The 14,402-nt window shown below is 42.0% G+C and overlaps 1 protein-coding gene across 16 annotated transcripts in view; it reads right to left on the bottom strand.

Annotated features, from left to right (window-relative positions):
- CDC42BPA (CDC42 binding protein kinase alpha) overlaps positions 1-14,402 on the bottom strand; it is a 321,738-nt gene that overhangs the window by 128,276 nt on the left and 179,060 nt on the right. For all 16 annotated transcript variants that reach the window (XM_086694399.1, XM_086694385.1, XM_086694392.1 and 13 more), the window contains one exon: positions 13,111-13,233. In XM_086694399.1, coding sequence (XP_086550525.1) covers positions 13,111-13,233 — 123 coding nt within the window. The remainder of the gene's footprint in view (positions 1-13,110; positions 13,234-14,402) is intronic.

The raw sequence follows: 14,402 nt of genomic DNA, 5'->3' as shown, positions 1-14,402 counted from the left end.
ACTCTTTTCCCCAGTGTGGTGAAGGTTTTCTGCAAATTACTGAGTCATTCGCTTATCTCAACTGCTTTTCATTAGCAACAAAAATGAAATCAGTGTTTTATAAACTGTCTGCATCACATCAAGTTTACAGCAAAACGACTCCATGGGGCGGCTTCGGTGGAGGCCTTCAGTGGTTTATGGTTCCCTTTCAATGTGGGTTAAATTTTGGTTTTCTCTCAGCCATGTCACTTTGGCTGCTTTGCAATGGAGTTGGTAAGTGTATCTGTGAATTATATGTCAGGTTTTCGTGTTTCACACAGAAGGGTTGGAGAAGACAAGCTCACTCGATTATTTATAAAAGCTTCCAATCTGATACACACAGAATTATGCATTCCCCAAAGATAAAAACCCCAACTCAAGAAAAATCCAGAATACACTGAATTTTGGCCGACAACTATCAAATGGCTAAGGCACATGAACATTTACTTTCACTACAACAAATGGTGAATTCAATGAAGACTTTGAAAGAAATCCTCAGTGGAGCGCCTGGGTGGTTTAGTTGGTTGGGTGTCTAACTTCGGCTCAGGCCATGATATCTCGGTTTGTGAGTTCGAGCCCCACATCAGGCTCTGTGCTGACAGCTCAGAGCCTGGAGCCTGCTTGGGATTCTGTGTCTCCCTCTCTCTCTGCCCCTCCCATGCTCATGCTCTGTCTCTGTCTCTCAATAATAAATAAAAAACGGTAAAAAAAATTTTTTTTTAAATAAAAAAAGAAAGAAAGAAATCCTCAGACACTATCAAAAAATACCTCACGCAACACGATGAGCCATATCATTCTAGGCCAAGTAACTAAAAAGCAGTTTTCGTGAGTAAAGAGCAGAAGCAGACCAGCACAACAGGCTAGCACGCTCCAACCAAATGGTTCCTAGCTCACTGCTGCTAGGACAGCTGGGAAATTCAATCATTCCTATGAGGATTTAATAAGGGACAAAAACACAATAAGGAAATTTTCTTTGCACTGTGTGGCATGGAAGAGAAATATTAAATAGACTCTGTCTTGAAGGAGATAACCAGGTCAGGAAGATAAAGAGTAACACCCCACAAATCATAAATGAAGCAGAAACACAAATGTAGATCGTGTGGCAGGTTCTATGGGAGCTAGGGGAGGAGGACCGGGGAAGAGGCCACGGCTACCGCGGGACTCGATGTGGAGCACGGACGACCCGCGAGGGGCGAGGACTGTGACCAGGGCGGCATTAGAAGCACAGTCAAAGCACCTCTCCCTGATCTGTGCAGACACAGTATCACCGCTTCTCCCTTACGTTCTGATTCCTAAAATAACCCAGGACTCTTCTGAGATGGGAAGAGATCTGACTTCCAATCATGACGGGGAAACAGGTTCCCCTATACCTACCCCTATCCCTCCATTCCCTATCCTTCTCCTTCATTTACATGATGCAGGGCAGTGTGTGTGTGTGTGTGTGTGTGTGTGTGTGTGTGTGTGTGTGTGTGTGAGAGAGAGAGAGAGAGAGAGAGAGAGAGAGAGAGAGACAGACAGAGGGAGAGGGGAATAGTTAGTTTAGGGTTGCAGAGACAGACAAACCACCCATCTCCAGGCAACAAAAGAAAGGGGGTTACAAAGCACATTAGAGATTACAATAATTATTCAGGAAACAAGAAACCATTCCCATATCTTCTCAGGGAAAAATATCAAATGAGGGTATGAATTTATACTTTCATCTGCTGAGTGTCCATTAGATGACACAAGGAAATTCTGTCTTACCTTCTTGGGAGTTTGGAGTGTGATAAGGAAAGAAGATTTTAAAAAGAAATTTTAAGTAATTATAACTTTATTAAAATTTTCTAGGAGTCTCAATATATTGGAGAACACTGCCATAGGGAAAGAAAAGATATACAGGCACTGATGGTGTGTAATTGTCTACACAAAGATCTAGCTTAAGAAGTACCTAACAGAAGGTGATTTGGGGGCACCGACTCTTGATTTTGGCTCAGGTCGTGATCTCACAGCTCCTGAGATCGAGCCCCAAGTTGAGCTCTGTGCTGACAGTGCATAGCCTGCTTGGGATTCTCTCTCTCCCTCCCTCCCTGTTTGCCCCTCCCCCGCTCATACATACGGTCTCTCGCTCTCAAAAAAATACATAAACTTAAAAAAAAAACAAAGGTGATTTGGATGTTTCTTTAAAGCCAGGACTATAGTCAAGGCTACTCGTAGGGCAGGTTCCTAGAAGAGCCTGTTTTCTATTATCTCTAGCTTTTACATCGAAATGTTTAGGACAGCATGGGTTTAACTGTGAATGAGACACAGAGGTTATCCCCAGCCTTACCACTCTGCCTCCAGTACCGAGTATAATTTCTGGTACGGAACAATACCTCAATAAGGATGTTTATGGGCTGAACTGAGAAGGACTGTGTTGCCAGTGGGAACATGATGGCACAGCCACTGTGGAAAACGGTTTGGCAATTCCTAAAAACACTGAACATGAATTTCTGTACAAATTCAGGAATTCTACTTCTGGACTTGATATATGTTCCCTCATGTGCAAGGCGGCACTTTTTGCAATAAACAAGATGGGAAAGCAACCCGAGTGCATCAGTGACGAACGTAAAAACAGAAGGGAGTGTTTGCATACACACAGAATGTTGTAGAAGACAGGAAATCCGACACAGGCTACAACATGGGTGAACCGTGAAGACGCTGCTAAGTGAAGTCAGCCAGCCACGGAGGGACAAATACTTTATGACTGCACTCACGTGAGGCTCCCAGAGCAGTCAAATGCAGAGACGCAAAAAGAACGGCGGGTGCCAGGGGCTGGGTGTGGGAGGACCAGGCAGCTGGTGTTTGATGGGCGGAGAGTTTCCGTCTGGGAAGATACTGGGCTGCGGGGACAGAGCGTGACAGCTGCACAGCACGTGAATGTGTTATATACCACTGATGTGACACTTAGACACGGTTAAAATGGTCACTTTATGTTATGTACATTTTACCGCAATAGGTAAAAAGAGGTTTAAAAATGAACGAATGATGGAAAAAAAAGAACGAGATGGGATGGAATCCTGGGCACACTGAGACCAGCACATGCCCCCAAGACCTGCTGGGAAGGAAGAATGCTAAAAACAGGATCCGCCCTTTCTCTTCACCTCGGTTTCACTGGTTCTGCCCCACCCCTGGGAAAAGCTAAAATAGAACAAGTGAAGAGCAGTCCTATAGCCTCTGCATTTAGGAAGTAGGAGGAAAGTGAAGAAGGCAATCTCCATCAACAGGTCAACGGTAACCAATTTCCCCAGTTAGAGGCCTCCTTCCAGGCACCGCTGACTTGTACGTAAGGGGTGAATGTGTTGCGAATTGCCCGGAAAGACGTATTAGGAAGACATCTTGGGAAGCGGTCGGACGTTTCCAAGAGCGAAGTTTCACTGGTCACTCGTCAACCCATACTGACTTGGGCTTTTTACGTGTCACACACTCTTCTGTGCACTTGGACGTATCAATGAAAGAACCAAGTTCCTATTTTCAAGAAGCTTACTATCTAGCAGTCAGGCGAGGGAAGTAAAGCAATATACAAATAAAAACCTATGTCAGCGGTAACACGTATTCTAGAGGAGCTTAAGTTCACAGTGAGGAATGTTTTTGGCAAACAAGCAAAAATAAATGAATGAAGAAGGAAGGAATGAGAGAAGGAGGAGGGAAGGAAGAGGGAGTGGAGAAAGAAAAGAGAAAACAACAACGAAATAGCGAAAACTCAGAATGTGACCGAGGAGAACTAAGCGTAGTTCACTTCGGCAGAAATCTGGAGACGCAGCGACATGCAGGATAACGAAGGGCCTTGGAAACAGAGCTGAGCTGTTTCACTTTCACCCAGGAGCCAGCAGGCATCCACGGAAGACACGTTAGGACGTGTGCAGAAGCTGTGACATGATCGGATCTACATTTGAAGAGCTTACTCTGGAGACTTCTGCTTCCAGAAAGAAGGATTAGATACATTTCCCCTCTTCTCTGGACATCATACATAAAACAAACATAAGAAAAATGAAATTTGGAGAGAAGAAAAAGGATGACCGATGGGGACAAGGGAACCTGAAACTGTGATGTCAGGAACACTGGACCAACACAGCGGGAAGTTCTCTGCGTTTTCTTTGCGGTTCATTTTTCCCAGACACAGAGCCAAAGAAACTGGTGATCCAGAAATGCCAACAGGGGCAGCAAATAAAAGCCCCGACAGAAGTCCACTCTTTCTACCCAAAGGACCAGGAAAGGGGCAAATTAGCAAGACTGAAAACTTTCAGGAAGCAACTGTTCCACTCAAGTTAAACAACAGAAACAACTTCCTCCACAACCACATCTGTCAGCGAAGGACACGTGAAGAGCCAGACCTCAATCACATCAGGCTATGATGAAGCACCCAGAAACAGACACACCATGAAGCATGAGGGTACTCAGAGGACTGCTAAAGGGCCACTGGCCGTAACACGCGCGTTTCACATGCAACGTCCGTGGAGACCACATGGGCAACTAGGACTTCCGCACCCCCTCAGCGGCAGCAGTGAGGTTCTCCACCGTCCCCGCGTTGGGCTGGTGTCAGAGAAGGAAGAATGTCCGCCACTGCCCGGTGGTACGAGGGCGATGCCCACCCTCGTTGATGGAACGACGTTGGCGAGTTGGCGAGTTGGTGGAAACCCAACCTCCTCCGGGAATAACGAGGGGCCCTTCTCTGGGTGTCGCGGGAGGCCAAGTGGGGAAAGTGAACCTCCACCTCAACCTGGCAAGCCACCGCTGCTGGAGTGGTATCGGGAAAAGCTGGCGAAAATGGAAAAGTGCAAATAAGATCCAGAGTCACTAACTGAAAATCAGTCATCCTATCGGGAACTAGGAAAATCTCAACTTGAATGAGAAAAGGAAATCAACAGATGCAGACGATGAAATAATAGAAATGTTAGAAATATCTGGCAAGACATTAAACCAGCTATGATAAAAATGCTCCACCGAGCAATTACGGACATATCTGAAATAAATGAACGAACAGAAGACTCAAGCGAAGATACAGCAAGTCTCAGCAAAGAAACAAGTTTACAAAAAACAAAATGGAAAATTTAGAAATAAATGTAAAAAAAATCTGGATTGTTGGGTTCCACAGAGGAACCCATCAGAGGATTCTTTCCATCACAGGAAAGAATCAGTGAAATGGAAGATAAAGCAGTAGAAATTGACCAATCTAAATAGTGGGGGGAAAAAACAGAATGAAAACAAAAATGAACAGAGACCCAACGATTTGTGGATGGATAACAAAAGATGTAACATCTAAGTCATCAGTAGGCAGGTCTGTAAAAGTACTCAAAGTAATTAAGTGGAAAAACGTGTAAAGACACATTTATGTGTCTTTATTACAGAAGAGGAACAAATCCCAAACAGAATAAACCCCAAGAAAACCATGCCAAAACACACCATTAAACATCAGAGAACTATAAAAGAAGAAAAACCTTGCAAGCAGCCAGAAAAAAACAACACCCTAGATAAAGGGGGGAAAAAACCCTCAGAATGACTGTGATTTTCTCCTCATAAACCACAGAGTCCTAAGGAAAGTGGTACAATATTTTTCAGATGCTTAAACAAAAAACTATCAACCCAGAATCCTATGTCCTATAAAAATATTCTTTAGTCATAAAGAGAGAACTAAGACATTCTCAGATGAATAAAAACTAAGAGAATTTGCTGATAGCAGGGTTGTCTTTAAAAAAAAAAAAAGGCTAAAGGAAGGGGCAACCCGGGTGGCTCAGTCAGTTAAGCGTCTGACTTCGGCTCAGGTTATGATCTCACGGTTTATGAGTTCAAGCCCCGCGTCAGGCTCTGTGCTGACAGCCTGATTGGGATTCTGTGTCTCCCCCTCTCTTTGCCCTTTCCCTACTTGCACACACACTCTCCCTCAAAAATAAACAAACATTGGGGCGCCTGGGTGGCGCAGTCGGTTAAGCGTCCGACTTCAGCCAGGTCACGATCTCGCGGTCCGTGAGTTCGAGCCCCGCGTCGGGCTCTGGGCTGATGGCTCAGAGCCTGGAGCCTGTTTCCGATTCTGTGTCTCCCTCTCTCTCTGTCCCTCCCCCGTTCATGCTCTGTCTCTCTCTGTCCCAAAAATAAATAAACGTTGAAAAAAAAAAAAATTTAAAAAAAATAAACAAACATTAAAAAAATTTTTTTTAAATGGCTAAAGGAAATCCTCTAAACAGAAAATAAGAGAACAAGGAGCTCATCAATATCAAAAAGGAATACAGAGCATGGTATATAAAAATTGGGTAAACTGGGTCACCTGGGTGGCTCAGTCAGTTAAGGGTCCAACTTCAGCTCACAGTTTATGAGTTCAAGTCACGCATCAGGCTCTGTGCTGTGAGCACAGAGTCTGCTTCAGATCCTCTGCCCCTCCTCCACTTGTGTGTGTGTGTGCACGCTCCCTCTCAAAAATAAGCATTTAAATAAATAAATAGATAGATAGATAGATAAATATTTTAAAATATGGGTAAATCCATAAGGATTTTCTTCTCCTCCTAAGCTTTCTAAATTATACTTCACAACCATAATTGTTATCAACATACAACAGACTGTTATAACTAAAATACTTTATGTCAGCCTCATACTAAGCATAAAGCAAAAAGCTACAGTAGGAATACAAAAGATAAAGAAAAGGGAATCAGAGTTTAACACTATAGAAAATGATTAACTTACAAATGAAGTCAGTTAAGAGACGAACTTAAACAAAGGAACTACAAAACGCTCAGAAAACAGTAAGATGACATTAGCAAATCCCAATCTTTTATTACTTTAAATATAAATGGATTAAATTCCCCAACAACAAGACCTAGAGTGGTTGGATGAATTAAACCAAGACCCAATTATATGCTGTCTATAAAAGCCTCACTTCAGCTTTAAGGAGACACAAAGGCTCAAAATGAAGGGATAGAACAAGGTATTTCATCCAAGTGGAAACCAAAAGAAAACAAGGGTAGCTATAGTTAGAGAAAATGGATGTTAAGTCAAAAATAGTAACAAGTGACAAAAAAGCTGCCATATGACAATAAAAAGGTCAATTTATCAAGAAGGTATGACAATTATAAATACATCTAACACCGTAGCATCTAAATATACTGAGCAGATACACCAGATCTGAAGGGATAAATAAACAATACGATAAAGTAGGGGACTTCAATACCCTACTTCCAACATTGGATACATCATCTAGACAGAAAACCTATAAGGAAATGTGAATTATATGTGAAAGGAATGTGAATTATACTTTAGAACAAGTGGATCTAACAGACATATATAGAAAATTCCCTCCAATAGCAGCAGAATATACATTCTTCCCAAACACACATGGAACATTCTCCAGGATAAATAGATTAAAAAACAAGCGAGGTTACAAAACAAGTCTTATTTAATTTTTTGAAAGAAAATGTTAATGTTTATTTTTGAGAGAGAGAGCGAGCAAGTGCAGGGAAGGGGCATAGAGAGAGAGGGAGACACGAATCTGAAGTAGGCTCCAGGCTCCGAGCTGTCAGCACAGAGCCCAATATGGGGCTCAACCCCACAAACTGTGGAATCATGACCTGAGCCGAAGTTGGACACTTAACTGTCTGAGCCATGTGGGCACCTCACAAAACAAGTCTTAAGAAATTTAGCAAACGATGCCAAGGATCTTTTCCAAGCACAAAAGTATGACATTAGAAATCAATAAAGGATGAAACTTGAAAATTCATAAAAATGTGGAAATTGAATAACACACTCCCAAATAACCAATGGATCACAAAAAGAAATTAAAAAGGAAATTAAAAAGACATATTGTAACAGACAAAAATGGAAACACTATATGTCCTATGAAATATGGCAAATGCAGTTCTAAGAAGGAAGTTCATGGCAATAAACACCTCTACATTAAAAAAATGAAAGACCTCAAACACCTAACTTTACATATCAAGCAGCTAGAAAAAGAACAAACTAAATCTAAAGTTAGCAGAAGAAAGGAATTAACAAAGATCAGAGAAACAATAAATGAAACAAACATCAGGAAAACAAAGAAAAGATCAATGTAACTAAGAGATTGTTTTTGGACAGTCAAAATGAGCAAAACTTTAGCTAGACTTAAAAAAAAACAACTCATATAAATAAAACCAGAAAGAGGAAACATTTCAATGGGCAGCACATACAAAGATCATAAGAGACTACTATGAACAATTACATGCCAGCAAACTGGATAACCTAGAAAAACGGATAAATTTATAGAAACATAAAACCAAACAAAACTGAATTGTGAATAAATTAAAAAATCTAAACAGACCAATAATGCTAAAGATACCGAATTAATAATCAAAAACCTCCAAACAAAGAAAAACCCAGGACCTGGTGGTTTTACTGGTGAATTCTAACAAACCTTGTAAAAAGAATTAACACCAATCCTTGTTGAACTCTTCCAAAAAATGAAAGAGGAGGGAATACGTTTAAACTCATTTTATGAGGCCAGCACTACACTGATACCACAGCCAAAGAGCGCCAAAAGCAAAAATCAACAAGTGGGACAACATTGAACTTACTTCTGGAGAGCAAAGGAAACCATCCGCAACATAAAAAGGCAACCTAATGGATGGGAGAAAATACCTGCAAATCACATATCTGAGAAGGGGTTAATACAGAAAATATATTTTAGAAACTTGTAAAAACTCAACGGCAAACAAATAATCTGATTAAAAAATGGGCAGAAGATCTGAATAGACTTTTTCTTTTTTTTTTCCCTAAAGAAGACATAAAGATGGCCAACAGGTACATGAAAAGGTGCTCAACGTCAAATTATCGGGTCAATGCCAATCAAAACCATGATGAGATATCACCTCGCACCTGTTGGAATGGCTGCTGTCCAAAGACAAGATATAACAAGTGTTGTTACAAACAAGTGTTATAAACAAGTGTTGCAGATAAAAAGGAATATTTGTGGGGCGCCTGGGTGGCGCAGTCGGTTTAGCGTCCGACTTCAGCCAGGTCACGATCTCGCTGTCCGTGAGTTCGAGCCCCGCGTCGGGCTCTGGGCTGATGGCTCGGAGCCTGGAGCCTGTTTCCGATTCTGTGTCTCCCTCTCTCTCTGCCCCTCCCCGGTTCATGCTCTGTCTCTCTCTGTCCCAAAAATAAATAAAAAAACGTTGAAAAAAAAAAAAATTTAAAAAAAAAAAAAAAAAAAAAGGAATATTTGTGCACTGTTAGTGGAAACATAAATTGGTACAGCCACTTTGGAAAACATGGAGGCTCTTCAAAAAATTGCAAATAGGGGCACCTGGGTGGCTCGGTCGATTAAGCGCCCGACTTCAGTTCAGGTCACGGTCTCATGGTCATGGCCCCGTGCTGGGCTCTGTGCTGCCAGCTCGGAGCCTGGAGCCTGCTTCAGATGCTGTGTCTCCCTCTCTCTCTGCCCCTCCCCCGGCTGCAGTCTGTCTCTGTCTCTCTCAAAAATAAATAAATTAATTAATTTATAGAACTACTGGAGGATCTAGCAATTCCACTTCTGATTATTTATCCAAAGAAAACAAAAACACTGAATTGAAAAGATATGCATTCCATGTTCACTGCAGCATCATTCACAAGCATCAAGACACGGAAGAACTTAAATGTCCGATGATGGGTATGTGGATAAATAAAACGTGGGGTGTATGCACAATGGAATACCACTGAGCCATTAAAATAAGCACTATCTTGCCACTGGCAACAAAGTGGATGGACCTTGAGGGAATTATGCTAAACAAAGGCAGTCAGAGAAAGACAAATACTGCATGATCTCACTCAATGTGTGGAATCTAAAATAACCAAAAAAGTGAACTCAGAGAACAAACTGGTGGTTCCAAGAAGCAGGGGTGCAAGGGCATGTTAAAGGAGTGAAGGTGATCACAGGTACAAATTTCTAGTTACATAATGCCTAAGTCCTGGGGAGGCAATGCACAGCATGAGGACTACAGCTAATAATTCTGTACCACATACAGAAAAGTCGTTGAGAGAGTAGCTCTTAAAATTTCTAAGCACAAGAAAAAAAATCTATAACTACGTGTGCTGATGGTAACTGGACTTCCTGTGGTGGTCATTTCACAATATATACAAATACTAAACCATTATGTGCGCACCTAAAACTAATTAATATAATGTTGTATGTGAACTATATCTCAGAAAGGAAACAGAAAAATAAAAGAATGATAACAAAAACAAAGGCAGTACAAAAAAACAAAAAAAAGAAAGAAAAAAAAAGAAAGGCAGAAAACGAAAGACCAATATTCTTCATGTATATGAATGCCAAAATCCTTAACAAAATACTAGGAATAAAATTCAGTAACACATAAAAATAATTATACACCATGACCAGTGATGTATATATTCCAGGGATGTAAGTTTGGTCCAATATTTCAAAATCAACCAATCTAATCCACCATACTTATAGGCTAACAAAAGGGGGAAAAATCACATGTTCATATCGATAAATGCAGAAAAAATACTTGACAAATTTCAACAACTATCTGTGATAAAAACTCTCAGAAACACAGAAATAGATGTGTACTTCTGACTTGGTAAAGAGCACCTATAAAAAATGTGTAGCTAATATTACGCTTGAGGGCAAAACACTGAAGGCTTCCCCCTAAGACTGGGAAGAAAGCCAGGATGTATATTCTCATCACTCTTCTCCAACACAGCGCTGGGGATTCTAGCCAGTACAACAAAAAGAAATGAAAAGCACACAGATTGAAGAGGCAAAAACAAAACCGTCCTATTTGCAGATGCATGATGATTAGCACAGAAAATCCTAAGGATTCAATCAATTAAAAAGGAATCAATTAGGGGCGCCTGGGTGGCTCAGTCGGTTGGGCGTCCGACTTTGGCTCAGGTCATGATCTCACGGTTCTTGAGTTCGAGCCCCGTGTCAGGCTCTGTGCTGACAGCTTGGAGACTGCTTCAGATTCTGTGTCTCCCTCTCTCTCTGCCCCTCCCCTGCTCATGCTCTGTCTCTCTCTGTCTCAAAAATAAATAAAACATTAAAAAAAAATTTTTTTTAGGAAATCAATTAAAAAAAAAAAAAACACCCTCTGAGAGCTAATAAAATGGGCTTACTCATCTCAATCTATATTACCTCTCTGAAGATAAATCCCTAACCATCCCAGCTGGTCACTTTTTTCAGTGTCAAATAACTAACACATTCAGTGCTCTTGATGTTTTATTGTTGATAGCAAAGCAAAGCAAATGATTCTGCGTATCATATTTCCAAACACCTTAACTGTAGAAAATAAAGCTACAGAAATTTGATAAAGAGATATCTCTTAGGAAGAGAGCCACTTAAAAAAAATAAACAGCATAAATTATGGTCAAATTTAAGAGCTCCATGTGTATTTAATATAAGCAAAGTATTAACATGGCATTCAAACAGTCCTTTTTAGGGGTGCCTGCGGGGCTCAGGCGGTTAAGCATCCGACTTCAGCTCAGATCATGATCTCACGGTTCCTGGGTTCGAGCCCTGCATCGGGCTCTGTGTCTCCCTCTCTCTCTGCCCTTCCCCCACTCACGTGCTCCCTTGCTCTCTCTCCTCCCCCTTCAAATAAACATAAAAATTTTGGGGCGCCTGGGTGGCGCAGTCGGTTAAGCGTCCGACTTCAGCCAGGTCACGATCTCGCGGTCCGTGAGTTCGAGCCCCGCGTCGGGCTCTGGGCTGATGGCTCGGAGCCTGGAGCCTGTTTCCGATTCTGTGTCTCCCTCTCTCTCTGCTCCTCCCCCGTTCATGCTCTGTCTCTCTCTGTCCCAAAAATAAATAAACGTTGAAAAAAAAAAAAAAATTTAAACATAAAAATTTTTTTTAAATAGTTATTTTCATAAAAGATCCTATCTCAGATTCTTCTTCTCCTTCACTTACTTTGGTCTTAACACGGCCTTTCTGGAGAGGCCTGACTATCCTGGCTAAGCCAGTACCTTCTCTCTCTCCTTATGCTGAGACCAGGTGCCACGCCTCTAAACCCTGCAAAAGGCTCCCATTACACTGACAGAAAAAAAAACCCAAAAACCTTGTAACAGTGAGACTGTACTGATGAGGGCACAAGCCTCACCCAACCCTCTGCTCTCCACCCCGTCCGTCTCCATCATCCTCCCTGCTAGCTCATCCTGCTCCAGCCACGCCGTCCGAACTCCTGAGGCGCATTCTGACTTCGGGGCCTTTGCACCGGCTGGTCCTTCTGCGTGGAACGTGTGCTTCCCATTTAAGTGCACACTAGCCCCTTACCTGCTTCAAGTTGTTGCTCACCTGTCACCTTCTCAGTGAGGCTTACCCCCAGGCCAGCCTGCATAAGATGACACAACTCCCCATCCTGGACTTCTGACCCCTTCTCCGTATTCTGCTCTAAGTACTCACCACCTTCTAACATAGTGTGTCATTTACAGAGTTACATAGTTACTGTCTTATGTCTGTTGGGTGCCCTCCAGTCCCGCAAGAACAGGGTTCTGTCATTGTCATCATGCTTAGAACTGCATTCCAAGAGCCTCAAACCATACCTGCTCCCCAGCAGGTGCTCAATCAGTATTTGCTGAACGAACGGACTCAACGCACGGATGGACGGAACGGACATATCGACACTTGTCTGAATTAATTTACTTAAATCTCGTCAATGTAGCGAAAGGAACTGTTACAGAGAAAATAAAAGTTCGTGTCTTGCTGTCCGCATACATGCAGTTTCCTTGTCTACACTGTCCTTCTTCCTGACTCCTGACACTCCCTCCCCTGTTTGTGTATATGCTCAGCCAGACAAGTTCCAGCTAAACCTCCCAAACTAATACATCTTCTCAAAGCACCATCTTTCTTGGCGTGAACCTTGGAGAGGCGCCCCTCCTGATCCTCCCCAGGGACCTATGCTCATGTTTCTCATGTACTACAGAAACTATTTTTTCCCATACCGAAATGTGAGTTCCTTGACAGCAGAAACCATTCTGATTTGCTCTCCCCTTCCTGGTGCAGAGCTCACATTACATAACATGAGACAGGCACTCAGTATATATTTTGTGTGTAAACAGCATTTTTTTTTTAAACCTACTAATCTGAATGAATAGTGAATCACAGAAATTTACCTCTTACTTGTTTCCTTAGTTTTTCAATTTCTTCTTTTAAGGTTTTGATCTCTAAATCTTTGCTTGCCGTGAGTGGACCGTCAGCAGTTGAATACTGCAGCGCTTGAACAGTCTGTGTTGACTCTTTAAAAAAAAAAAAAGAATAAAGGATAAAATGAGAAATATGGCCATATTAAACATTTTTTTAACTAACAGCAATATATTTCTTTTTTTTTAATGTTAATTTATTTATGCTGAGACCAAGTGAGCAGGGGAGGGGCAGAGAGAGAGGGAGACAGAATCCCAAGGAGGCTCTGCACTGTCAGCACAGAGCTCAACACGGGGTTCGAAGTCATGAACCGTGAGATCATGACCTGAGCTGAAATGAAGAGTCAGATGCCTAACCAACTGAGCCACCCAGGCGCCCCAATATATTTCTTTCTAGAGAAATCCATATATAATTCTACTGATCAAAACATCTACTCAAAAAGCATGCAAACACATCACAATTAAATCCCAAAACTCCAACACATGTGTCTTTAAAAGTATAACAGACGTAGGAAAGGACTGGCCTTCTACCAAACACAGCAGGTGCACTTCACCAGTGACTCAACCCATTCAGGTCCCTTTCATTCTGGCAAGAAGGGTCATCATATGGTAACCCAAAAACTTCCTGGGTCAGATGATGCATTAAAAACAGTCTGGTGTGTGAAGGGAGGTTTAGAGATGTTAACACCAGTTGTCCTTGAAAAATGCAGGGGGTCTGGGGCACTGATCCTCCCCCATGCAGTTGAGAATCTGTGTATGACTTTTTTTTTTTGAAGTTTTTAAAATGTTTATTTATTTTTGAGAGAGAGAGAGGGAGATAGAACATGAGCAGGGGAAGGGCAGAGAGAGAGAGAGGGAGACACAGAATCCGAAGCAGGCTCCAGGCTCTGAGCTGCCAGGACAGAGCCTGACGCGGGGTTCGAACCCACGGACTGTGAGATCGTGTGACCAGAGCCAAAGTCCGACGCTTAACTGACTGAGCCACCCAGGCGCCCTGAAAATCTGTATATGAGCTTTGACTCCCCGAAAACTTAACTACTAATAACCTCCTGGTGATCAGAAGCCTAACCAATAACATAAACTGCCGATTAACACAGATTTTGTAATCTATGTGCATTATACACTGTATTCTTACGATAACGTAAGCCAGAGAAACAAAAATGTTACTGAGAAAATCATGAGGAAGAGAAAACACATTTACAGTATGATACTGTATTTATCAAAAAGGAAGTAAGTGCACAGGACCACGCAGTTCAAAGCTGCAC

Source organism: Puma concolor, chromosome E4 (genome assembly GCF_028749965.1).
Source record: "Puma concolor isolate L17-30 chromosome E4, mPumCon1.1.hap2, whole genome shotgun sequence".
In the NCBI taxonomy this organism is placed as follows: domain Eukaryota; kingdom Metazoa; phylum Chordata; class Mammalia; order Carnivora; family Felidae; genus Puma; species Puma concolor.
Note: the sequence above shows the minus strand (reverse complement) of the source record. Positions and strands in the feature narration are given on the sequence as shown.